Source organism: Brachyhypopomus gauderio, chromosome 16 (assembly GCF_052324685.1).
Source record: "Brachyhypopomus gauderio isolate BG-103 chromosome 16, BGAUD_0.2, whole genome shotgun sequence".
Lineage (NCBI taxonomy): Eukaryota > Metazoa > Chordata > Actinopteri > Gymnotiformes > Hypopomidae > Brachyhypopomus > Brachyhypopomus gauderio.
In genome coordinates, this window is record NC_135226.1 from 21,187,354 (window position 1) to 21,212,614 (window position 25,261).

Genomic DNA, 25,261 nt, shown 5'->3' on the forward strand with positions numbered 1-25,261 from the left:
CTATGAACCTCCAGCTTAGAGCTTTTCCTAGTGTTGCCATCTGTCCTGGTTTTCACGTGCCTGTCCTGGTTTTTCTTTTTTTTTTATATTCTGTCTCGGCAAAAATACTAGGGTAGTTCAAACCATGATTCAGACTGTTTTTGCACACTTTAAATCTGTTTTTTTTTCTTGCTGTGTCCATTTTAAACCCCTCCGGTAACATTTTACGTGCCCCCCCCCCCCCCCCCCCCCCCCCCCCCCCGCTCAACAACTTACGTTCGCCACCCTGTATCAGTATGACAGTGTCCTTGTTTTTTGTCGGACCTAGGTGGCAACCCTAGACATATCTGAGGTTGCTCACAGCACAAAATAAAAGACATACAGTATTTGCATACTGCAGCTTGCTGAAGTATCAACAATGCAAAAGCCAATATAGCATAAACAATTAAGAAACAACATTTTGTGCAGTCTTATTAGCTAGGTCGCGCCATCAGCGCCTGTGGTGTGACTCTGCTGGCTGTGGCGACTGAGTGTAATGATCTTGGTACCTCTGCTGGTGCTGATGTCCTCTGTGCCCGCTGTCTGGCCAATCAGATGGTATTGGTTGAGTCGTGAGCCCTCCTCCGCCACCACCACGGACTCAGCGGGGCCCTGCATCCACTTGTACACCACCTCCGAGATGGGGTAGGCATCTGGAGGAACACGCTGGGTTTAGTCGAGCCACACGCTCAAGACGAGCGGTAGAAGAGATTCTGTAGAGCAGCGGTCTCCAACCTTTTTTGCGCCACGGACCGGTTTCATGTCAGACAATTTTTTCACGGCCCGGCCGTTAAAATGCGAGGGGTAAATACGACGAAATAAAATGACTGGCATAAAAACAAATATAAACCGCATAAAAATAAAACTCACTAGACGCACCGACGGATGTAATTGGGAAAGAACCCCAATTTTTTGTATATTTTTCAAAATAAAACATCACTCAGACTCTGATCGTCGATCGAATGACCCACGGACCGGTACCGGTCCGCGACCCGATGGTTGGTGACCGCTGCTGCAGATAGTGTTGCCACCTGTCCCGGTTTTCACATGCCTGTCCCGGTTTTCCCGGGCTGTCCCGGTTTGTCCTGGTTTTTCTTCTTTTTAATATTCGGTCCCGGGAAAAAAAATTAGGGTAGTTCAAACCACGATTCAGACTGTTTTTGCACAATTTAAATCTGTTTTTTTTTCTCGCTGTGTCCATTTTAAACCCCTCCGGTAACATTTTACGTTCGCCACCCCTCCCCCCCCCCCCCCAACAACTTACGTTCAAACCCCCCCGCTCAACAACTTACGTTCACCACCCTGTGCCTGTGTCAGTGTCCTTGTTTTTTGTCGGACCTAGGTGGCAACCCTAGCTTTTCCACTGACACTCACCCTTACGGCAAACTCTCCCCATACTAAGGATTTCATTGTTAATCCAAGGACAGCTTGTACGCTGCACAGTACTCTGTTTTACAGGTGCTATAATGTCCAAAATATCAATACAGTGGGTGTTAAAACATGAAACATATGAGTCCACATCAGTGATGTTTAAATCTAAAGAGGCAGTATCAAAAAGAGAAACTTCAGGTGTGTGCTCATTTATGATCCGCCTTTGAGTCAGATGACTAGGTGGTGTTGAATCAGGACTAAAAAACACATTAAAATATATACAATTATGATCACTTAAAAATATATCCTCCACACAAACGTCCTCCACAATAAGGCCTATGGAGAAAACACGATCCAATGTGTGGCCTTTTTTATGAGTAGGGACACACATGCGGCGTAAAATGAAAAAAGTCTGTGATAGAAATTAGATCAGCCGCTGCCTTACAGGATACATTGTCAATGTGAAGATTAAAATCACCCAATATTAAAACATTCTCCCGCTTAATAATAGAAGACAGAAACTAAGTGAACTCAGCTAAAAACACACTGGCTGCACCTGGATGACGGTTAATTTAAATACAATAAAATCTCAGAGAGCCAACTTTGATTATTTGAAGCTCAAATAAAATGAAGGGGGCTGATTCAACAAGCCTGCAAGAAAAACAATCTTTAAACACGGCCGCTAATCCACCCCCTAGGTCAGACCTGGGCAAACTACGGCCCGCGGGTCACATCCGGCCCGTTGTGCGTCCCTGTCCGGCCCGCAAGAGGCCAATCATAAATGAAACAAATATCTATGTCGTGCGTGCAATACAACTGTGACGCTTTTATTTTGAAAGCGCTACGTTTGTGTTAATTCCGTGTGGACGTACCTGCGTGTGTGTGTGAGCTGTGCGAGAAACACTGTAGGTGATCAGCGACAAGTTAAGGCTTCGGGAGTGAACGTTGCACCTCGCGCGAACCTCCGCAAACGGCGGAAAATTTACGTGACGAATTTTAATAGTGCATTGTGTTTTAGGTTTGAAAAGTGCTGTAATTTAGGCTAAAGTACTTGAAAATGCTTGAAATTGTAACTGTATTTCGATTCACAACAAATAGCTGACTGAACAGGGGGGTATTCCAGAAAGTGGGTAAGTAAACTCAGAGTTAACGAAAGCTCAGGTTTTCCGTTCCAAAAACCGAGCTTAGAGAGAACCTGAGTCAGCTGGGAAATATTGAAATGGACATTGAAAGTGCCGTAGAAGTGCTTTAAAGCTAGGTTTAAGCCAAGTTTATACTTTTAAAGTTAAAATTCCGCATGGCGAAAATTATGTAATCGCGGTGGCGGAGGGTATGGAGTGATTTTTGTTTCAATAGTTCCACAAAAGCAAAAGTAAATCCAAGAGCAGAAAATATATGTTATGAATGCAAAACAGAAAAAAATATATCAAAAGTATATATTTTTTATATAATTGGTTATTTGAAACTTATTTTCGTTTGCATTTTCACAAGTTTTTGGTTCCATTGTTTTTGTTTTTTTGGATTTTCCCAGTAAGGTCTTTTGCTTCTGGAATCTCTCTTTGCTTCTGCTTCGTTTTTTGCTTCTGACTTTTGGAACACGTTTCACGTGTGGGAGGGTCTTAGATGAAGGCGTTCCTCTGCAATCTCCATTGGTCACTGATTCCGGACTGACACAGAGCTCTGGGACCAAGCCACGCCCACCCCACCAGCTTCCCAGCGTTTTCAAACATGGCGGAACGCGGTGGTTCTGTTTCACAGTAGCATGTAAACTAAGTTTTACCATAAAAGTTTATACAAAGGTTATAATTAATTGGTAAATGGTCTGTAGATATTGCAAATGTACACTGTATAATAACTACATTAAGCATGGCAGTTAATATTTAGCACACTTCACCAGCGCGAGCTTTTAAAAATTTTAGTGAACTGGATGCAGGCATGAAAATCTGTCACCTTGCGGCGAAATTCGCCGTTTTGAAGTTTTCATATTTTGCGGTAAAACAAACTCTTATGAAAAATAGGTAGATAGTAAAATAAGAAACTAAATTTTTTTGTAGTTCTAAATGATGAACCCTGGTATTTTTTACACTCATTTTTGCCGCTGATGTTATTTATTGGTTCATTAAGATGTAATGGTTTTGACTGAGCCATCTGGAATGGCGAAAGCGGCTCGCGTTTACGGATCTGGCTCCATATATTGACAAGACAGGTCAATATTTTTCAGCGCGACATTACCGTGAGAGAAGTCAACAGGGAAGAGCGTGTTTAAAGCTAGCCTTTAAATTATTTTTAATTTAATCGCTGCTGTAGCTTCTGTCACCGTTTTGCTACATTCACAATAGTAGCGACTAGTTACTCGCTCCTCCTGGATCATTCGCTAGCGTCCCCGCGGGTCTAAAGTGAGAAGGAAACTAATCCGCACTCTGCGTTTCAATGGACTACTCTTCTTACTCCCACCCCTCCAAGTTAAAATATTTTTGTTTTTATCTCTGAGTCGGACAGTGTCTGGATGTCATGTCTGACATGTTTTATGTTTAGAATCTCTATGTTCAATGGTTCAATGAATATTGTTCACTTCTTAATAAAATATGGACAGCACAAGATGCATGTGATGTGTGTTTGTGTGTGGTACCTGCAGAACACTGAAAAACTGTGAGTGAACAAAGCTGGTTGTATATAGGGTGGCCACTTTTCAGTATTGCTTTAATTTTGGTATTTGGCTTTAATTTAGGTATTTTTTACTATTATAAATTTTACTATATTTGGCATCACCTCTCGTACACCAGCTGCCCCCCACCCCCCGTCCGTCGCCATACCAGATATTGCAAATACTCATATTTCTTCCACACATCAATGTTCTCTCCATCCAGTTCACTAAAATTTTAAAAAGCTCGTGCTGGTGAGCATGCTTAATGTAGTTATTATACAGTGTACATTTGCAATATCTACAGACCATTTAGCAATTAATTATAAACTTCGTATAAACTTTAATGGTAAAACTCAGTTTACATGCTGCTGTGAAACAGAACCACCGCGTTTTCAAACGCGGTGAGGCTGGTGGGGTGGGCGTGGCTTGGTCCCAGAGCTCTGTGTCAGTCCGGAATCAGTGACCAATGGAGATTGCAGAAGAACGCCTTCATCTAAGACCCTCCCACACGTGAAATGTGTTCCAAAAGTCAGAAGCAAAAAACGAAGCAGAAGCAAAGAGAGATTCCAGAAGCAAAAGACCTTACTGGGAAAATCCAAAAAAACAAAAACAATGGAACCAAAAACTTGTGAAAATGCAAACGAAAATAAGTTTCAAATAACCAATTATATAAAAAATATATACTTTTGATATATTTTTTTCTGTTTTGCATTCATAACATATACTTTCTGCTCTTGGATTTACTTTTGCTTTTGTGGAACTATTGAAACAAAAATCACACCATAGGAGGGTCTCACGCGCTGTTGATTCGCAAGGTCGTGCACCTCTCGAATTTTGTAACTTCGCGCGCGCGCCGCGCTTCAGCGCAATGAACAGTCATGTTTGCAGGGTTCATACACCTTTATAAGGTGGAATTCAAGCACTTGTATGTCACTTTCAAGGTCCATTTCAATATTTCCCAGCACGTTAAGCTTAATTAAGTTAAATATTTATACATATATTCGAAATGATCCGAAATAATTCGCTTTTTTTAATTGTTGTTTATTTTCAAAACACCCAATCTTAACGTCTTCACGTTCTCTCATGTTTCATCCTGGAATTACAAGAGGCTCGTATTTGTTAACGTAATACAAGAAAACTATTCATTCAGATGGTTATTTGTTGTGAAACGAAGTAGTTACAATTTCAAACATTTTCAAGTATTTAGCCTAAATTCCAACACTTTTCAAATGAGGGGTGTTTCTTTATACCAACATCCAACACCAACACATCGTTTCGGAGAACACTGCACAGGGGTGGGTTTCCCGAAACGTTCTTAGCGCTAAGTACTTCTTAAACTCATACGTTTCATATGAGTTTACGAAGTACTTAGCGCTACGAACGTTTCAGGAAACCCACCCCAGAATGTGACGCGGCAAGTATAAAGTTTGCGTGAGGTGGGCGGAGCCACTGTGATGACATCATTATTGTTTGTGTGGCCCTCTGACACAATTCAGGTTTCTCATGTGGCCCCTTGTAAAAATTAATTGCCCACCCCTGCCCTAGGTGCATTTCCCGGGGAGTTGCACAGAACACAGAAAAGTTACCTGAACAGAGTTCCAGCAGATGAACATATTCCAGGCATTGCGGCTATGTTTCAGTTAAAAACATAAAAGTCGAGGGACTCCTTCATAATAAGTTTGTTCAAGGCAAAATAATTATTGCTAATGGAGCGGTCCTTGAGAAGGCCCATGCGCAGCGATGACAACTCTGCGGCTCTCCCATCAGAGGTGGAAGTGGTGGAGGTGGAAGACGCACTCTGAAACTGCTCCAACTGTCGCAACAAGTTACCAACGACTTTTTGAACACCAACAGCGCATCCCGATCATAAACACGGGTAGCAGAAAGTTTTTGTCCAGACTAATGGAAACTACATAATTTAAAAAATAATAATAGCATGAACAAGCGTTGTTATACAGTACCATTACGTTGAACTGGACTGAAGTAGTAAAGCTCTTTACATGTAGCTAGCTAGGTATTTAGACAGAAACTAAGTTGTGTTAAATGTGGTAAAGTTTTTGTCTAAAAACCTAGCTAGCATGCTACATTTAAATAGCATTTAGCTTCCCCGTGAAATAGTAAAGCTAGGTATTTAAACCTTAAAAGGTATTAAAGCCTCAGTTTTCATCAACATACTTAGCTAGCTAGGTGCATTTAAGAGCTTTACTAATTCAATCATGATCAAAGAAATGAGATACACAGGATTGCCAACTCTCACGCATTGAGCGTGAGACACGCATTTGACCGTCTTCACACGATCTCACGCCACACATCCGTTTTCTCACGGCGGAAAAAAAATCTAGTTTATTTACCTCTGATCCATATCTATGATTCAATGAGTTACTAGTTCGTTTTGGCGCCAACCACTGGCGATCGATCGATCGCGACATAATATTTAATTTGCGTCCATTTTACACCCCAGCCTGTAACAATTTACGTTAGCCACCCCCTGTCAACAACTTACGTTGGCCCTCCCCCAACCCTGGATACAGGAGTTCAGAATTCACTGTCTTTAACCCACAACACTGATATTTTGTTCATTCCATTATCTGTGTGTCAGCTCATCAGTTAGACGCTTTCTTTCTCTCCACCTTCTTATTGAACTTTGGAAGTCTTTCCTGACACCCGTGTTGTGAATCTGTTCTCCTGGCACCAGCTATGATACACTGAGAGCTGAATACACTTATAATGCCGCTTATGAACGCTAATGGCTATGATCTATGTCTCGACACGATATCAAAATCTTTATACTGTATTACACAACTCTCATGAATAACAATCTGTTAGCCAGATTTAGCCAGAAACACGAGTTGTGATATACAGTATCTCATTAGTTTGAATTAGACTGAATGAGTAAAGCTAAACCTAGCTAGCTAGCTACATATGATAACATGCACTATATTGCCAAATGTGTAATCGCTCACCTTCCTTGACTCACATATGAGCTTAAGTGACTGTCCCTTTGTTAAGATGGCACAGAGTATGGCTGCAGTGTTGCGAGCTCCCGTCTACTTTTGCAGTTTTTCCATTGTTTTTGTGTTTATTACTCTTTTTGCACTAAATGCATCTGGTCTCATCACCTACGACCGACAAACACATCTGGGAATCAGGTCAACGATCACTCACAGAAAACCGGACCCTGAGTTCAATGCCGATCCCTTGTTTGCTTACCTCGGAGAGGCTCCATTCCTTTGGGTCGCCCAGCCACGCACCCGTTGCAAGACGCCGGAAAAGAGGAAAGAGAGCCGGCGTGCTTGTCAGACTGAGACACCAACCTCACCGGCCACGTCTTCCCACCATATTACTGGCCAACATGCAGTCCTTGGAAAATAAGCTATGCGAACTCCAAGCACGTGTCTCATACCAGCGAAAGATCCGGGACTGCAGCGTTATCTGTTGCCCTGACCTCCATTGTAAGCAAAAGCTTTGAGAAGCTGGTCAGGGATATCATCAATTCCTCACTGCCTACCACCCTGGACCCACTGCAGTTTGCATATAGGCGAAATAGATCCGACGATACAATCACGCTGACACTACATCTGGGTCTGAACAGCACACTGTGCAGTTGGATCCTGAACTTCCTGACGGACCGACGACAGGTGGTAAGGATGGGCAGTATCACATCCTCCTCTTTGACCCTCAACATCGGAGTCCCCCAGGGTTGTGTGCTCAGCCCGCTGCTGTACTCCCTGTACACCCACCACTGCACAGCTACACACAGCTCCAACATCATTATAAAGTTTGCTGACAACACAACAGTTGTGGGCCTGATCTCCAATAATGATGAATCAGCCTACAGGGAGGAGGTAAAAATCCTGGAAGTCTGGTGCTGGGAGAATAACCTCTCTCTAAATGTCAGTAAGACCAAGGAGCTCATCGTGGACTTCAGGAGGCGGGAGAGAGTACACCCATTGATTTACATCAATGGGACTGCGGTAGAGAGGGTCAGCAGCTTTGAGTTTCTCGGCATAAACATCAGCGAGGACCTGACATGGCCAGTGCACACCACACAGATAGTGAAGAAGGCCCACCAGCGCCTCTACTTCCTCAGAAGGATGAGGAGGTTTGGTCTGAACCCCAGCATCCTCAAGACCTTCTACACCTGCACAGTGGAAAGCATCCTGACGGGCAGCATTACCAACTGGTATGGGAACAGCGCTGTTCTTGAGAAGAAATCTCTGCAGAGAGTAGTGTGAACAGTAGGGGTGTATTCAACTAAGGATTTTCATAGTCGAATCTGATTCGTCAGCTTTTCCCCTTTAGTCGACTAATAGTCAAATAGGGTTATTTATTTATTTATTTAGAGCACCTTAAACGGGATCCAGTTCTCATTCAGGACTTTTTTCCTCTTCAAAGTAAAAACCTAAAACACTCAGATAAATGACTAAACATGGTAGGTTGGCTTTATTCAGCTTTTATTTATTTACTTATTTATTTTTTAATGAATAGAGAACATTAAGTTAGAGAACATTAACTGTCAGTGCGCATATTGAACTGTCAGACAGGCACTGTGCAAAATGTCTAAAATATTTTAAATAAAATATGCCTGCCTGAAAATATAAAAAAAATTGCCACACAACAGCAAAAAAATATAAGGAAAGGTTCAAGTAACAGGGTTTAAAAGTAAACAATAACAAAAAATGTTTATCGGCCTACTTGCCGAGACGCACCGCGACGAGACGAGATGAAATGACCGAAACAACAAACGGCTGAACTGTTTTTTTCACCTTATGCGTTTTAAATGGTATGCCATGTTGGTTGTTGTCCAACAACAATTTTTGACAATTGACAAAGACAGACTCTGTGCAGGCCTGTCAAGTTCATCCACATCAGACTCCATGTCTTTATGGCCCTTGCTTTGTGCACTGGTGCACAGTCATGTTAGAAGAGGAAGGGGCCAGCTCCAAACTGCTCCCACAAAGTTGGGATCATGGAATTGTCCAAAATGTCTTAGGAACTCTGAATGCTTCAGCATACCTTCACTGGAACTAAGGGCCCAAGTCCAGTTCCTAAAAACAACCCCACACCATAATCCTCCCTCCACCAAACTTTACACTTGGCACAATTCAGTCAGACCAGTACCGTTCTCCTGGCAACCTCCAAACCCAGACTCGTCCATCAGATTGCCAGATGAAGAAGCGTGATTTGTCAATGCAGAGAACGTGCCTCCACTGCTCTAGAGTCCAATGGCGTTGTGCTTTACACCACTGCATCCGATGCTTTGCATTGCACTTGGTGATGTATGGCTTGGATGCAGCTGCTCGACCATGGAAGCCCATTCCATGAAGCTCTCTGCACACTGTTCTTGAGCTAATCTGAAGGCCACATGAAGTGGCAGAAAGTTGGCGACCTCTTTGCACCATGCGCTTCAGCATCCACTGACCCCACTGAGTTTATGTGTCCTACCACTTCATGGCTGAGTTGTTGTCATTCCCAACACTTTCATTTTCTTATAATACAGTTGACTGTGGAATATTTAGGAGCCAGGACATTTCAGGACTGGATTTGTTGCACAGGTGGCATCCTATCACAGTTCCACACTGGAATTCACAGAGCTCTGGAGAACGACTCACTTTCACAAATGTTTGTTAAAACAATCTGCATGCCTATGTGCTTAATTTTATACACCTGTGGCCATGGATGTGATTGGAACACCTGATTTCGACAATTTGGATGGGTGAGCAAATACGTTTGGCAATATGCACATGTTGGGCAGTCATGGCCTGGTGGTTAGGGAACTGGTCTTGTGACCGGAGGGTCCTGGGTTCGATTCCCAGACCTGAGGCCATGACTGAGGTGCCTCTGAGCAAGGCCCTTAACCCTCAATTGCTCACTTGTATAAAAATGAGATAAAAATGTAAGTCGCTCTGCATAAGGGCGTCTGCCAAATGCCATGTAAATGAATGTAAATATAGTGTATATATATATGAATCTTTGCATATGTACATACATTCGTCTTTAGCTAAACTATTTCTATCAATATAATTTTAAATTATCCCTGAGTATTATTTGTTCCTCTTTGCATGATGAAAATTCTTATGCTTTAATTCTTTGAGAAAACACTTAGAAAAGACTTAGCATAGATTTATCTTATTTACATTTTTTTAAATGTATTGTTTAAAATAAAAACCATATTTGTGTAAATTAAAAATATATTTGTGAACACATTTCTTTATCATAATTGTTTTTGTGCATTTTGATTTGTTCAGTTATGTTTATTGACACTGATGTTTTTGTGTGTCTTCTTGTGGTTCTTTTTTTAACACAGCTAATTATTGAAACCATGTTTGATAAATTAACCATAAAAATTATGTATCAAACAATTAAGGATGAGCAACATCATACTTTTTTGTTGTGAATTAAATAAAAAATATTTAACATCTATTTAACAATCTATTTTTGGTGATATAATTATACTGCATGTAAATCTTCTGTACAATGCTTAATAAAATAACACAATAAAAACAGTATGTACTTGTGTAATGTTATTAATACTTGATTAAAACATGATGGAATGTTAGTGCTAATGTTTGAAAGGACATTGTAAATATATACACACACATTTTTTAGCCAGGTCTTATTTTCATTTTACTAAGCAACATAGGAAAAATGTTATCTAAACCACACAGAGCATAATGTCTTAAAACAAGGAAAAACTTGTCATCTCTGAGACCATAAATTAACGGACTAAGACAACGTGGTGCAATAATAAACACAATAAAATTAGAATACCTCACATTCAAAAACATCATCACATCAACCTTGAAAACCTCCATCTCCACATAGGCATTTAAAAACTGCATCACACACAGAAGCAGCTGGACACCATGCAGGACCACAGTTCTGAGACCCTTGCTGGTCAGTTTCTTATTCTCTGATGATGCCGCTCTGGCTGCCGTCATTATCCTAATGTAGGTAAAGGCGATGATGATGATCATGAAGAGAAAAAGGAGCAGGAAGATTACAGAACGAGCTTGCGCCTGCCAGTCTTTCTCTAACATTAACTGTACACTACACACAACATTGGACAACAAAGAAACAGGAGGTACCACAGATATATAGGCTACTAAGGTGAACAGTGGAATTATGGAACTGATGCCCCATATTGTAAGAAGTCCGAGGACTCTGGTCCTGCTGGTGGAGATGTCAGCGTGTCTTAAAGGCATGCATATAGCAACGTAGCGCTCCAGACACATTGCCACCAGAGTCAGCGGAGTACACACAGACAGAATGGTCAAACCTGTACAGGTTATTATGCAAGGAATCAAGTGGATGGGGTACTGGTAATAACTCCCCATCAGGAGCAGGTCTGACAGCACCATGAAAGCAGAGTCAACAAATAGAGTTTGTGCAAATAAAATGTAGCGAGTGTCTTCCCTGAACGCCCGCTTGTTCAGAAAGGTGAGCATCATCAGACAGTTCACATACAGAAATATCCCAACCAGTATTTGAACCAACATCAGCCTGTCAATCGTAGGCTTTGCAAAATTCATGAACGTATTACTGCTCACACTGCTGTTAACCACGGACGTCTGCATTCCTGAAACACTGAAATATTTCTTGACAGCACAAAAGTGGAGCAAAAGATAAACCTGTAAAGATAAAACAACACAAACACTCAAAAAAAAAAAAAATGATTACAGTTGATCATTCTTCTCTCAGGTATTTATATTGTTCTTAATGAGCCTTGGGGTAATAAGACAGAGTCTACAGTTCATAGGTGGAGCCTATGGCAGTGTAGTTCTGTAAAAAATAGCATAACAGTATTGTGACAGATTCTATTATTAACTAATGATGTTCTTGGCACTGTATGTTATATATTTAAAGGAATAAGCCAGTGTTGAATAAAAAAAGTAAATTAAATTAAAATTCAGCATTCTGGGATATTTAATGTTAAATGCTTGATCCCTTAGCCAGTAGTAGATCCCTTAGTTAGAGAATTTACATCAACTGTGTATTACCGATAAAGGAACTAACATAGTAACAGTTGCAAAGACAAAACTGAATGAGAGATGAAGTAAACCCAGGAGTAGATGGAAACATACTAGATCATAGCACTGCAGGAACAGCAATGCCAGTGCTGGGAGCTGCTCAGATGGACAGATGATCCAGGGATCTGGACAGACGCTGAGGAGGGAGCTAGGGCACAGGGAACTGGCCAGAGAGTGAACACAGACACAGGACGAGCAGTGTGGAGGTCTGAGTAGACGCTGAGACACCAGGCAGCCTGTGGATCTGCTGACCACAGCTGGTTCCTTCTGCCCTTTCTTGTATTTCTTGTTCCTCATTTTCATTTTGGTAATAAATGTATTTCTTCACGTACGTGTTTTATTTATTTATTTTTACCACTGTAACACCTTGGTTTTACTAGAGGAAATTCTAGTAGAGTTATTCTGTAGCTGAGCAATGATTCGTATTGTATTGTCTCATGTTTCACCAGTGATCATCTTTACAAGTTCAATAACAGCATGAATGGATCTCTCAACTAAACCATAAGAAGATAAGTGATACAGGCCTGAGGTGATGCGTGTGATTCGGTCGTTGGCCATGAAATTTCAGATGAATGCTAAAACAATATCTAAGACAGGACAGCACAGCAGTGGTGGTTGTAGAGATCAAGTCTCATTCCATTTGTAGTGAGTATTCACAAACGATAAGAAAAGTCTGTTCACGTTTGTGTAACTTCTCTTCCATGGCTGGTCACGTGTCACACGCGGATGATGCTCTTATCTGTGTTTTACTCTGTTCATGACAATGTACCAGATTTGACCTTTGCTTCACTATCTGCATCCAGGTGAAATCACCACAGATTGTGTTCCTTACCAGAACCTTCAGTCTCGTAATGTAAGGATGTGATTGGTGGACATGGATTAACAACGGTGAGAGTTCACACCCATACAACGCAAGTTATTCTCAGCACATAAATATCTTCATGCTCAATATATACTGTTTCTATAGACAAGAAATAAGACCTGGTTCCCCCAGATGATACGCAGGGCTGTCAAGTCCCACGCATTGAGCGTGTGACACACGCATTTGACCATCTTCACACGCTCACACGCCACACTTCCGATTTCACACGGCGAGAAAAAAAATCTAGTTTACTTACCTCCGATCCATATCTACGTCGCACTCCACTGGCGATCGATCGCGATATACAAACCCCCCCCCCCCCCCCCCCCCGCTCAACAATTAACGTTCGCCACCCCCCCCCCTCCCCGTCAACAACTCTCACACTCTGACATGAATCCAAAACTTGAGAGCCCTGTGATACGTTAGTCTTTTATCACAAGCACATTGACTATACGTATGTGTTAAATGTTAGTCATTTGAGTTCAGACCTGAGAAGTGTCTTTCACCTAAATGTATGCACAATGCTGAGCATTTAACTCACACGACCATGTTCACTGTAACTAGTTTGAATGGAGGTTGACAATATGACTAGCTGGAGTGGAAAAACACCCCTGATAGGTTAAAGTAATTGATACAATTTACAAATGTACAATAAAACAACAAAAACTATGTAAATCAACGTATAGGTGGGGGGACATATAAATATACTATATGGACAGTACACCACATACATTAATAACCTAATAACATAAAAAAATTGCCAAGATATGGACCATCTTGCTTTATCTATTCATGTTTACTGAGAATTGGATGCCTCCAACCACCAACCACATGATTTCTGAGACAAATGTTTCAGGCATGCATTCCTAACATGATGCAGACTCCTCTCACACAGTACACATTGATTTAGTAGTTCACATTAGGTTTGAACTGTTCATGAAGAATATTTTTGGAAGCTTAGCCAGGTCTTACTCTCCATTTACTGCACGCAGTAGAAAAAAGATCTAAACCACACAGAGCATAATGTCGTAAAACAAGGAAAAACTTGTCATCTCTGAGACCATAAATTAAAGGACTAAGACAACGTGGTGCAATAATGAACGTAATAAAATTAAAATATTTTATATTTATAAACACCAGTACATCAACCTTCCAAAAAATCATCTCCACATATGGGTTTAAAAACTGCATCACACACAGAAGCAGCTGGACACCATGCAGGACCACAGTTCTGAGACCCTTGCTGGTCAGTTTCTTATTCTCTGATGATGCCGCTCTGGCTGCCGTCATTATCCTAATGTAGGTAAAGGCGATGATGATGATCATGAAGAGAAAAAGGAGCAGGAAGATTATAGCGCGAGCTTGCGCCTGCCAGTCTTTCTCTAACAGTAACTCAACACCACAAACAGCGCTGGATAACAGAGCACCAGAAGGCACCACAGACAGATAGGCTATTAAAGTAAACAGTGGAATTATGGAACTGATGCCCCATATTATAATGAGTCCGAGGACTCTGGTTCTGCTGGTGGAGATGTCAGCGTGTCTTAAAGGCATGCATATAGCAACGTAGCGCTCCAGACACATTGCCACCAGAGTCAGCGGAGTGCACACAGACAGAACGTTTAAAATTGTACACATGATAATGCAAGGAATCATGTGTATAGGGTATTTGTAATAGCTCCCCATCAAGACCAAGTCCGATAACGCCATGAAAGCAGAGTCAGAAAAAAGAGTTTGTGCAAATAAAATGTAGCGAGTGTCTTCCCTGAACACCCGCTTGTTCAGAAAGGTGAGCATCATCAGACAGTTCACATACAGAAAAATCCCAACAAGTATTTGAACCAACATGACCTTCTCTGTATTCGATCTTGAAATAATTGCCAAGATATTATTGCTCACACTGCTGTTGCTCACCACTGTAGCTTGCATTTCTGAAAAGCATATAACGGAGAAGCAAAATACACCTTCTGTAAAAATAAATAATGACGATGTAACATTGAACACTCCAACTGTAAAAAAAAAACTAATTTGCAGTTCAAGATCATATTTCTCATGCAGGTATTTATATTGTTCTTAATGAGTCTTGAGTAAACAAGGTGGAGTCTATAGTAGAAAGGTGGAGCTTTCATTTCAGCCAAAAAATAGCACAGCAGCAATACTGCGGCAGAATATACTAACGTGAGATCACTCATCTAATGACTTTCTGTGACGTCTGTCTCCGCCCCCAGTCTGTCTGTCACATATGGCTCCGCCTCCATCCTGTCAAGGCTTCTGTTTACTTCCTGGTCTTCTCTGCCTAGTGTTCAGTAACTCCATCCCTTCGGTTTATTCTTTGTGTAGCATGTCAGCTAATACTCGGCTAATAATAAAGTGTTGGTTATGTTATGTCGGTTCTAATTATATGACCATGGACCATCTTAACAACTACTCTTTTGGATTTGTCCATAAAAAAAGTCTCACAATGAAGCTCTTCTCAGCGTTTGTGTCTGTCCTCTACTCACTCCATTACACCACTGACCTTACAGTTCCCCAGTCATTGAAGTAAACCCAAGTGCCGGCTCACACGAAAAGAACAAAATAATAAAACTTGCTGACAAGCAAGACTGATGGGAAAAAAACCACAGCAGACAGTGGGGAAAAAACACAAACGGAAAGTACGCAGAAAACTCAATGTGTGAAACCAAATATAACGCTTTATGCATTGCAGAGTGAAGGGGCGGACGCTGAGGAGAGCGAGATTTAATAAAGGGAATTCCGAAATCAGGGTCAAACGAGAAAGCATTGGTCAAATCCGATAAGGAGTCAGAACACGAAACACAGGGAGACATAACTGAACGCAAAGTACAACAAGAGACTAAGACACCCAACGATACAAAACAAAACACGCTTTAAACACATAACATACTAAACAACTAGGATACTGAAAACGAAGGCTAAAGAACACAGACCGACAGGGCAGATAAACTTGAGAGTACTTACAACACCGAGCACAGGATAATACAGGAATGTACAATGACTGACACCAGACTAGGAAAACACAGGGACTATAAATATACAGAATTAACAGGGACTAATTAGACACGGGTGGGAACACTGACGAGAGGGGTGTGACAGAGACACAGGCACATGGAACAGACGACCGGAGTGACAGCTAGAAGAGGAGGGCGGAGCCCTACGTGACAGTACCCCCCTCTGAGCGTGCCACTCCAGGGGACGCAAGGACCGACAAGACAGAAGACAGACCAAAGGAAACAAGGCACTAGGACAAGACAGGGAACCATGGGGCATGACAAGGCACAGGGACAGTGGACACGGGACAAGACATAACAGAACAGGCCAGAGGGACAGGACTGGGAGAAACTGCAGGGACAGGGCCAGGAATCAAGATCAAGAAACAGGGCGTGGGACCCGGGGCATGGCAGAGGGAAGAGACATGGAGACGGGCAAAGAGACAGGCGGGGACACAACACTACCAACAGGACAAGAGACTAGGGGAGACCGGACAAGACCAGGGCGATGCATGGGAGCAGGGCTAGACAGGACAGGACCCGGGGCAGACATGGGAGTGGGGCCAGGGAATGGGGCTGATGTAAATACAGAGGTAAGAATGTGCCGGAAGACTGACACTGAGATGGGAACAAAGTGGGCCACAACCTTGGGGACAGACACGCAGACAGGAACAGAAATAACTCCACCGGACACTAACACAGGAACAGGCACACCGACACGGACCGACATAACAGGAACAGGGACCAACAGAAAACCAGGGATAGAACAGGGGACAAAAGAAAACATGGGCACAGGGAAAGAACAACCATAATGGGGAACAAACATATAATCAGCCTCTGTGGGAACCGGTGGGAGCCGCAGACGGGTTGCGGGGACTGGAGGGACCCGCTGACGGTTCGTGGGGTCTGGGGGAGCCAGCTGGCGAGAGGTAGGAAACTGCTAATGGGCAGCAGGGACGGGAGAAGCCGGCTAACGTGCAGAGAGGACTGGGACAGTCGGTGACCTCTTCCGGGTTGTTGGGGCAGGCATGGCTGGTAACTCCTTCTGGGTCACGGGGTTAGAAGCTATGACTGACCCCCTCTGGGACGTGGAGGCAGGAGTGGACAAGGAGGCTCCAGGGAACGTAGCGGCAGAGGAGACACTCAGGGGAGGTGCTGCAGCTCAGGAGGCGTCGGGAGATGCTACAGCTGAAGAGGTGCTCGGGTGCGTTGGGGCCAGCGAGGAGACGCCAGTGATGACCCACTCAGGGCCGTAGGAGACGTGAGTGACCCCATCTGGGTAGCGGGAATAGGAGGTGACCCAATCTGGGTCGCGGAAACAGTGATTCTTTCTGGTCGCGGGATCAGACGTAGACCACTCCTGGGCCTCTGACACTCGTGTAGACCACTCCTGGGCCTCTGGCAATCGAGCACCACCCGCCACCAAAAAAAATCCAGAGGTGAGGCAGGTGGGATCAGTGGAGGGAGGTCTGTAGCAGGGGAGACATCATCAGTGAGCCTGGTTATCCCGCTGATTGCCTCTTGGGGCGTTGAGGCAGCGGGGCTCTGTACAGGGGGCATGGTCTTCTCCACCAGGTCCTGGTTGAGCCTGGAAGAACATACAGACACAACTGCCTCTCGGTTGCTCTCTCTGTGATGGCTCTGCCTCACTCGAGGTACCAGAAGCTCGCAGTGGCTTTTGAAAGCCAACTGAGAGCCAAGCCAATGCTCATCTGTATATTCATTCCGTCTGCCCGAATCTTGTACTACAGGTTGCTCCTCCCTATAGTGTTCACCAAGTCGGGCAGACACTTGGTGAACTTGGCACTTGGTGAGCGACGAGACTCCCTTGTTGTCCCGAGACTCCCGAGGCATTCACACAGAGCACACTAGATCGACCGTCAACCACCACAGACTTCCTGTTTCACCGGCGCACGGCAGCACGCTTGCACGCAAACGCGGATTCACGTATCATATTAGCATAGCTTAGCTATAGCCTAATACACTTACATTAAACACTACGATTCTAAATCAGTGTAATACACTCAGGGGTGCAATTACAATTACTTACTTTCTGAGGTGTATGCAAACATACTATCGGCGCCCCCCGAACGAAAGTTGTTGACTTGGCGAACGTAAGATGGACACAAATTAACACAAATTATATCTCATTGATTTGGCGCCCCCTCTAGTGCAGCACCCCTATGCGTCGCATACGCTGCATGCCCCCTTATTGCGCCACTGAATACACTTACCGATATCTAATTATTTTATCCCATTTCTGTTTTCTCCCTCTATTTTCTCCCCGTTTCTTTCTTTCTCCCTCCGTTTGTCTCCCGTTTTTCATGGCTACCACTGAGGAACGGGCTCTCGTCAAGCTCAGCTCGGAGCTGGACAAGTTGGGTCGGCAGATCCAGCGTCTTCTGGAGAAGCAAGCGGAGCTCACCCAGGAGAAGACCAGGCTCGAGGCCGCCTGTGACGCTGACGACTGTTATCTTGACCCGGGCACCAGGCTGGGAGCGCCGGCAAGGACGCGGAAGGCAGCCGGCGTCGTCACCCCTACCTCAGCCGGACTTCTCCTCTGCTAACCCGTTCGAGGTGCTCAGCTCCGGGTCCTCCACCTCGCCCTCACCCCTGCGTCCGACACCACCCTCACCAGCGCCGGCACCGAAGAAGAATAAGGGCGGTATCCTTGTTATCGGCGACTCGATAACACGACACTTAAAGATTCACCTGCCAGGTGCAAAGAGAAACCCCACTGTGTCCTGTTTTCCAGGTGCTCATGTCCTGGACGTGGCCAGGCGGCTTCCCTCGGCGCTGAAGCAGCGAGACGACTTCGGCACCGTCCTTCACGTGGGGGCTGTCGACACCTTCGCCCGGCGCAGCGAGATCCTCAAGGAGCACTACCGCTCGCTTCTGGACACCGCGAGGAAGAAGACGTCGGCCAGACTCGTTGTCTCTGGGCCGCTTCCAACGTTCCGGCGAGGGTGCGAGTCATACAGTTGTCTTTTCTGTCTCCACAGCTGGCTCCGGGACACCCGTGCCAGTGTCGGCGTGGACTACGTCGACAACTGGGAGAGTTTCCGAGAGCGTCCATCACTCTACTGCCGAGATGGACTTCACCCCAGTCGCCTAGGCTCGGCAGTCCTCTCCAGGAACATCGAGGACGTGCTATGCCGGGCCTGACCAGCCACAACAAACCACGCAAATCAGCTAAGTAGAACTTATTTCCCTAACTACCAAACCATTGAGACTGTGTCTGTTAGCCGTGGCAGATATAGGAAAAATAGGGTGATATGTTTTAAAAATCTAATTAAGATTAAATTAAATAATCTACATGAAGTGAGCAGCAATATTAAGCTAAGGCTAGGACTTCTAAACATTAGATTGCTTGCACCAAAAGCTGTGATAGTAAACGAAATAATCTCAGATAACAGACTAAATGCACTCTGTTTAACAGAGACATGGGCTAGAGTGAACGAATATGTAAGTTTTAATGAAGCAGCTCCTCCTGGATACAGTTATGTTCATCAGCCCCGTATCACAGGGCGTGGAGGTGGAGTAGCCACAATATATGACACAGATATAAGTTTTACTGTAAAACCAACAACCTCTATTAACTCATTTGAGGCTTTGATAGGTGAAATAGGCAATCATCTTATAAAACAAAGCTTAAATTAGTGACCATCTATCGACCGCGTTCGACTCCATACTAGATTCAGTAGGTATAGCCCAAAATGTGACAGGGCCTACCCACCGCTGTAAACACACCTTAGACTTAATACTTACTTATGGATTAAACATAGAACATTTGGCAGTCATCCCCCAAAATGACGCCATTTCAGATCATTCCCTACTGATATGTGAAATAGCTTTATACAATGTACATCAGATGCGCCATACAAAAACCACACGCACCATCACATCCGACACCGCAGCAACATTTATTAACATACTACCAGAGCTACCGAACACTTTGCCACTGCAGCCAAATGAATTGGAACAGGCAACACAACAGTTTAATTCCACACTCAGCAATACCTTAGACAGTGTAGCTCCAGTTAAAACTAAATTAATTAGGGAGAAAAAGCTTTCTCCATGGTATGACGACCACACTCGTCTTCTAAAACAGGCAGCTCGAGCAGCGGAGTGAAAATGGAAATCCACCTCACTAGAAGTGTTTAGAATCACTTGGAAAGACGCCATAGTCAAATATAAACATGCCCTAATAAAAGCTAGAGCCGCATACTATTCGACACTAATAGAAAACAAAAATAACCCTAGATTTCTCTTCGCAACGGTATCTAAACTAACAAGAAATATCAACGACACTAGTTTTAATACAGCACTTACGCACACTAGCGATGAATTTTTAAACTTTTTTAATAATAAAATAGATAATATCCGACTACAGAGTCATAATACATCGCAGCCTAACCTCCAATCCAACCCCAGTAGTTTAGTTATTGTCACGTTGTGGGGGGGCCCCTACCGGTCGCCCCCGGTTACAGCGGCAGTGGTCCTGTTTTTGGTCACGTGATGTTCGTCCCTCAGGTGGGCGGGACCCGTGATCCATCTCACCTGAGGGTCGTTTGTTCGTCTATATATGTCTTGTCTTTGTACCAGTTGACTGCTGGTTATTATTTCCTTAATCTGGAACCATGCACGCGTTTTTGGTTTGCACACTTTCTATTAAACCATCCTCTTTCCCTGAGACTTGGCGTGATCGCTTCCTTTTTAGTTGCTCACACCTGCCCGTCACAGAATAACCAGCCACCTTCGGAAGCCGCCAGTCTCCCTTACTTTCTCCTTCGTTCGTGGTCATGTCTCGTGGTAAGTGTTTGTCTACGTGCTGTGTGTTTGTCGTGTATTGTCCGAGAGTGTGTTGAGTCTGTCCCCACTCGTCCCGCCGTGTTTAACTGTTGTTTGTGTAAAACCCGTAAAATCACACGGCGGTGACTAGAGCTGGGGACCGGTAGACTCCGCTCTCGCCCAGCGAAACTACCGGTGCCTCACATTACATTACGCATGTCCGTTGTCCATTATCGTCTGTATATGTGTGTGTGTGTATGTACGTTGTAGTGTTTTGTTTTAATAACAACGCGGACGTGAGCGAGTGTGTGAGTGTGCCGTGGTGTGTGTGTTTCGCTGGTGGTGTTCGTGTGTGTATGTAGTCGGGTCCACCGGTGCGTGCCGCACGCTAGACTGCGTTAGACGCGAGGGTCTCTCGGCGCCTTTCGCCTCGCTCACCCGATATCCCGTGGTGACGGGGGTGAGCGACTGCGAGCCCGAGAGACGCGTCGCTGTGGGCGTGACGCGTAAGCCGCTCGCGTATAGCTCTCTCTCTCTCCAAAGATCTACGGATCCCGTGGTGAAAACGGTGAGAGAGAGAGTGCTGGAGTGGGCGCGTCGCGCTCCACAGAGCGCGCGCATCTGTGGGTCCTGTCCGTTTGTTAGTGTTCTCTGTCTTTGCGTGTTCGTTTTGTCCTAGTGTGTAGCGTGCTTTGTTTTATGTAATTCCTCTCTTGCGCCCCTCTTCACTGTGTGTGGGGAGGGGCCCATTAGAGGTCCCGTGCCACTGGATGTGGCACGGAGGGCATCTTGGGTGCATCAGTGTTATATGTTGTGTTTGTGTTTTTTGTTTTGTTATTCCCCAGAGGGGCCCCCCCTAAATATGTTTTTGGGGGGGAGCTATGGGGTTCCTGAGCCACAGCATGTGGCTCAGAAGGCGCTGCTCCGTTAGGAGACCTGTCCTGTTGGGAGGGACCCCTGAGCAGGTAGGAGCCCCTGTACCCCTTTAAGGAGGCAGAGGATGCCTGGGGTGTTAGCGGCAGGGTGTCTCCTCAGGCTAAGAAGGGGTCTCCTCCCCCCTGGGTAAAGGGGGTTTTTTAACAGGCAGGGCAGTGCGTGTTATGTGTTATGTGTTGTCTGTGTGCGTGTGTGTGTGATGTGTTGCAGGTCGCTCCTGGTGGTGGACTGCGGCACTCCCGGACCTAGTGGGGTCTCCAGGAGGAGACCCTCTCCTTCGAGCTCGGGGTGACCAGCGTGTCCCTGATACGGATTGCCAGGGCCTGGTCTCTGGCGCTCCTGGGTTGGGTGGAGGAGTCCATCGTGCGATGAGGGGCCCCGGGAGGGGTTCACTCCCCAGGAGTCTGGGGTGAGCCCTAGCGAAAGGGCAGGGGTCAGCTCTGAGCGAGGAGGTAGGTTCGGGAGGTGGTTGGTAGAAGCCGTGGCCGCACCCCAGTGTGGCGGCCTGCACACATCCACACCTATGACGTTTGTTGGGCCATGTGCTCCCGGTCCGCACACAGCGGTGGGGCTGAAGCGGCCTAAGGCCGGTTAGGGCGCGAGGGCCCTGTGACCGACCAGGGCATGGTTATTGTCTTGTTGACGGCCCAGTCGGTCCAGGGTCCCGCCCAGGAGGCGAGCTAACCTGTATGTGTTTTTATGTTTCAGCTCCAGGACTGCAGGGAACGGGTCCCTGCCTGGTCTGCGTCCTGTGATGAGGAGCTTGTGTTTTGTGTTTCAGCTCAGGACGGCAGGGAACGGGTCCCTGTCTTGTCCCCGCCCTCCCGCCCCTTTGTTGTGTTTTGTGTGCTGCCGCTGTAAGCCGCACATCCGGAGGGGAGTGCGGCTTTGGTGGGGGGGTCTGTCACGTTGTGGGGGGGCCCCCTACCGGTCGCCCCCGATTACAGCGGCAGTGGTCCTGTTTTTGGTCACGTGATGTTTGTCCCTCAGGTGGGCGGGACCCGTGATCCGTCTCACCTGAGGGTCTTTGTACCAGTTGACTGCTGGTTATTATTTCCTTAATCTGGAACCATGCACGGGTTTTTGGTTTGCACACTTTCTATTAAACCATCCTCGTTCCCTGAGACTTGGCGTGATCGCTTCCTTTTTAGTTGCTCACACCTGCCCGTCACAGTTATTAGTAACTATGCATCCAGAAATATTACTGAGCTAAATGGCTTTGATCCTATATCACAAAAAGAGCTCACAACTCTGATTAATTTGTCTAAGCCTACATCATGTATATTCGACCCAGTTCCAACTTGTCTATTTAAAGACCTACTCCCAGCCATTGCAGGGCCCTTACTTAATATGATTAACTCCTCCCTTAATCTAGGGTACATGCCCAAACAATCAAAATGCCCCATAATTAGACCCTTGATTAAAAAACAGAATCTCGATCTGCAGATTCTAGCCAACTATAGACCCATTTCTAACCTCCCATTTATCTCTAAAATTCTAGAAAAAGCAGTTTCCAATCAGTTAAACCACTATCTCCAATCAAATAGTATCCATGAAAAGTTCCAATCAGGATTTAGACCAAACCACAGCACTGAAACAGCTTTACTCAGGGTAGTGAATGATTTACTAATATCGGCCGATAATGGGCTCGTCTTGTTCCTTATACTGTTAGATCTTAGTGCAGCTTTTGATACTGTAGACCACAACATTTTGCTGGATAGACTAGAAAACACGGTAGGTATTAAAGGAGTCGCACTCTCCTGGTTTAGATCATATTTGACTGATCCCTTCCAATGTGTAAGTGTTAATAATAAAACCTCTAAATCTGTGCAGGTTAAATATGGTGTCCCACAAGGGACAGTCCTAGGACCACTTCTATTCACACTGTACATGTTACCCTTAGGCGAGATTATGCATAAGCACGACATCAGTTTCCATTCCTACGCAGACGACACTCAGCTATATTTATCGGCAAAACCCAATGATTTAGGCGCAAACAGTAAAATCGAGAAATGTGTGGAAGAGATAAAACATTGGATGGCATGTAACTTTCTAGCACTAAATCCCGATAAAACAGAATTAATATTAGTTGGGTCTAGGGCTGCGAGAGACAAGATACGTAATGTAGCATTGAATCTACATTTGTTTACTATAACCACCAGCGCAGAGGTAAAGAACTTGGGCATCACAATAGACCCAGATCTTTCGTTCGATACACATATTAATAATATAACTAGGGTAGCATTCTTTCACTTGCGCAACATTGCTAAAATTAGAAACATATTAAATACTAGTGATGCGGAAAAACTAATCCATGCATTCATATCCTCTCGTTTAGATTATTGCAACAGTCTCCTAGCTGGATGTTCGGGTAAATCGATAAACAAACTCCAGCTGGTACAGAACGCAGCAGCACGAGTTTTAACGAAAACCAAAAAGTTTGATCACATTAGTCCCGTACTATCGTCATTACACTGGCTGCCAATTAGATTCCGTATTGACTATAAAATACTTTTATTAACATATAAAACGTTGCATGGCTTAGCTCCAGGCTATCTTAGTGAACTTATTGGACAATATAACCCAGCACGTTCACTTCGCTCGCAGGACGCAGGGTTATTAACTGTTCCTAGGATCAAAAAGATCACAGCAGGTGGAAGAGCCTTTTCTTTTAAAACTCCACAATTGTGGAATAAACTTCTTGCCTCTATTCGGGACTCAGACACAGTCTCAATGTTTAAAACTCGATTTAAGACTTATCTGTTTAGTTTGGCCTTTGATTAATCTGTTACATATTTACTACATCACGTATCTTTTCTCCGAGGTTCACCTGAGGATTAGCACTGCAGTCGGAGCCTACAATACCAGCATCACTGCTCCGACACGGAATGAAAGCCTGGCGTTCATCAACAGACATTTACAGTGACAATATCAAAACCCAGAACTTTCATTTTTACCTTTACTTAGTCTGATTGTGTGATTTATGTGTGACTTGTGTATTTGTCTGTATTTTGTGTAATTTGTGTGTTAACGGGCCACCCAATGGAGGATGGGTTCCCTTTTGAGTCTTGGTTCTCCCGAGGTTTCTTCCTATTCCCCACCATCATAGGGAGTTTTTCCTCGCCACTGTCGCCATTTGGCTTGCTCATTAGGGTTCTGGACCCATAGTATTGTTAACCTTTTAAATCCTGTAAAGCGCTTTGTGACAACATGTGTTGTGAAAAGCGCTATACAAATAAACTTTGATTTGATTTGATTTGATTTGTTCCCACAGTGCCAGGGGAATTCCTGTCTCTGGTTTGTTCGCGTTGTAATACCGGAGATTTGAACCGAGTGGAATCAGCCAACATCTCATTGAACTCACCAGAGTCTCGCTCCCATGCTGTCCTTGTATGGTCGGTCATTATGTAATGCTTTACGTGTCGCGGAGTGAAGGGGTGGACACAAACGCTGAATAAATTTCGAAATCAGGGTCAAACGAGAAAGCATTGGTTAAATCCGATAAGGAGTCAGAACACAAAACACAGAGAGACATAACTGAACGCAAAGTACAACAAGAGACTAAGACACCGAATTATATACTTTAGGCTTGTCACGATAC

At 44.5% G+C, this 25,261-nt stretch overlaps 1 protein-coding gene and 1 pseudogene across 1 annotated transcript; both read right to left on the reverse strand.

Moving 5' to 3' along the window:
• Positions 1 to 10,638: 10,638 nt before the first annotated feature.
• On the reverse strand, positions 10,639 to 11,610 carry LOC143477428 (odorant receptor 131-2 pseudogene; annotated as a pseudogene).
• A 2,272-nt stretch (positions 11,611 to 13,882) lies between these two features.
• LOC143477429 (odorant receptor 131-2-like) lies at positions 13,883 to 14,854 on the reverse strand. Its single transcript, XM_076975996.1, has one exon. It carries the CDS (start codon positions 14,852 to 14,854, stop codon positions 13,883 to 13,885), a length of 972 nt encoding a protein of 323 aa, XP_076832111.1.
• Between the last annotated feature and the right edge of the window lie 10,407 nt (positions 14,855 to 25,261).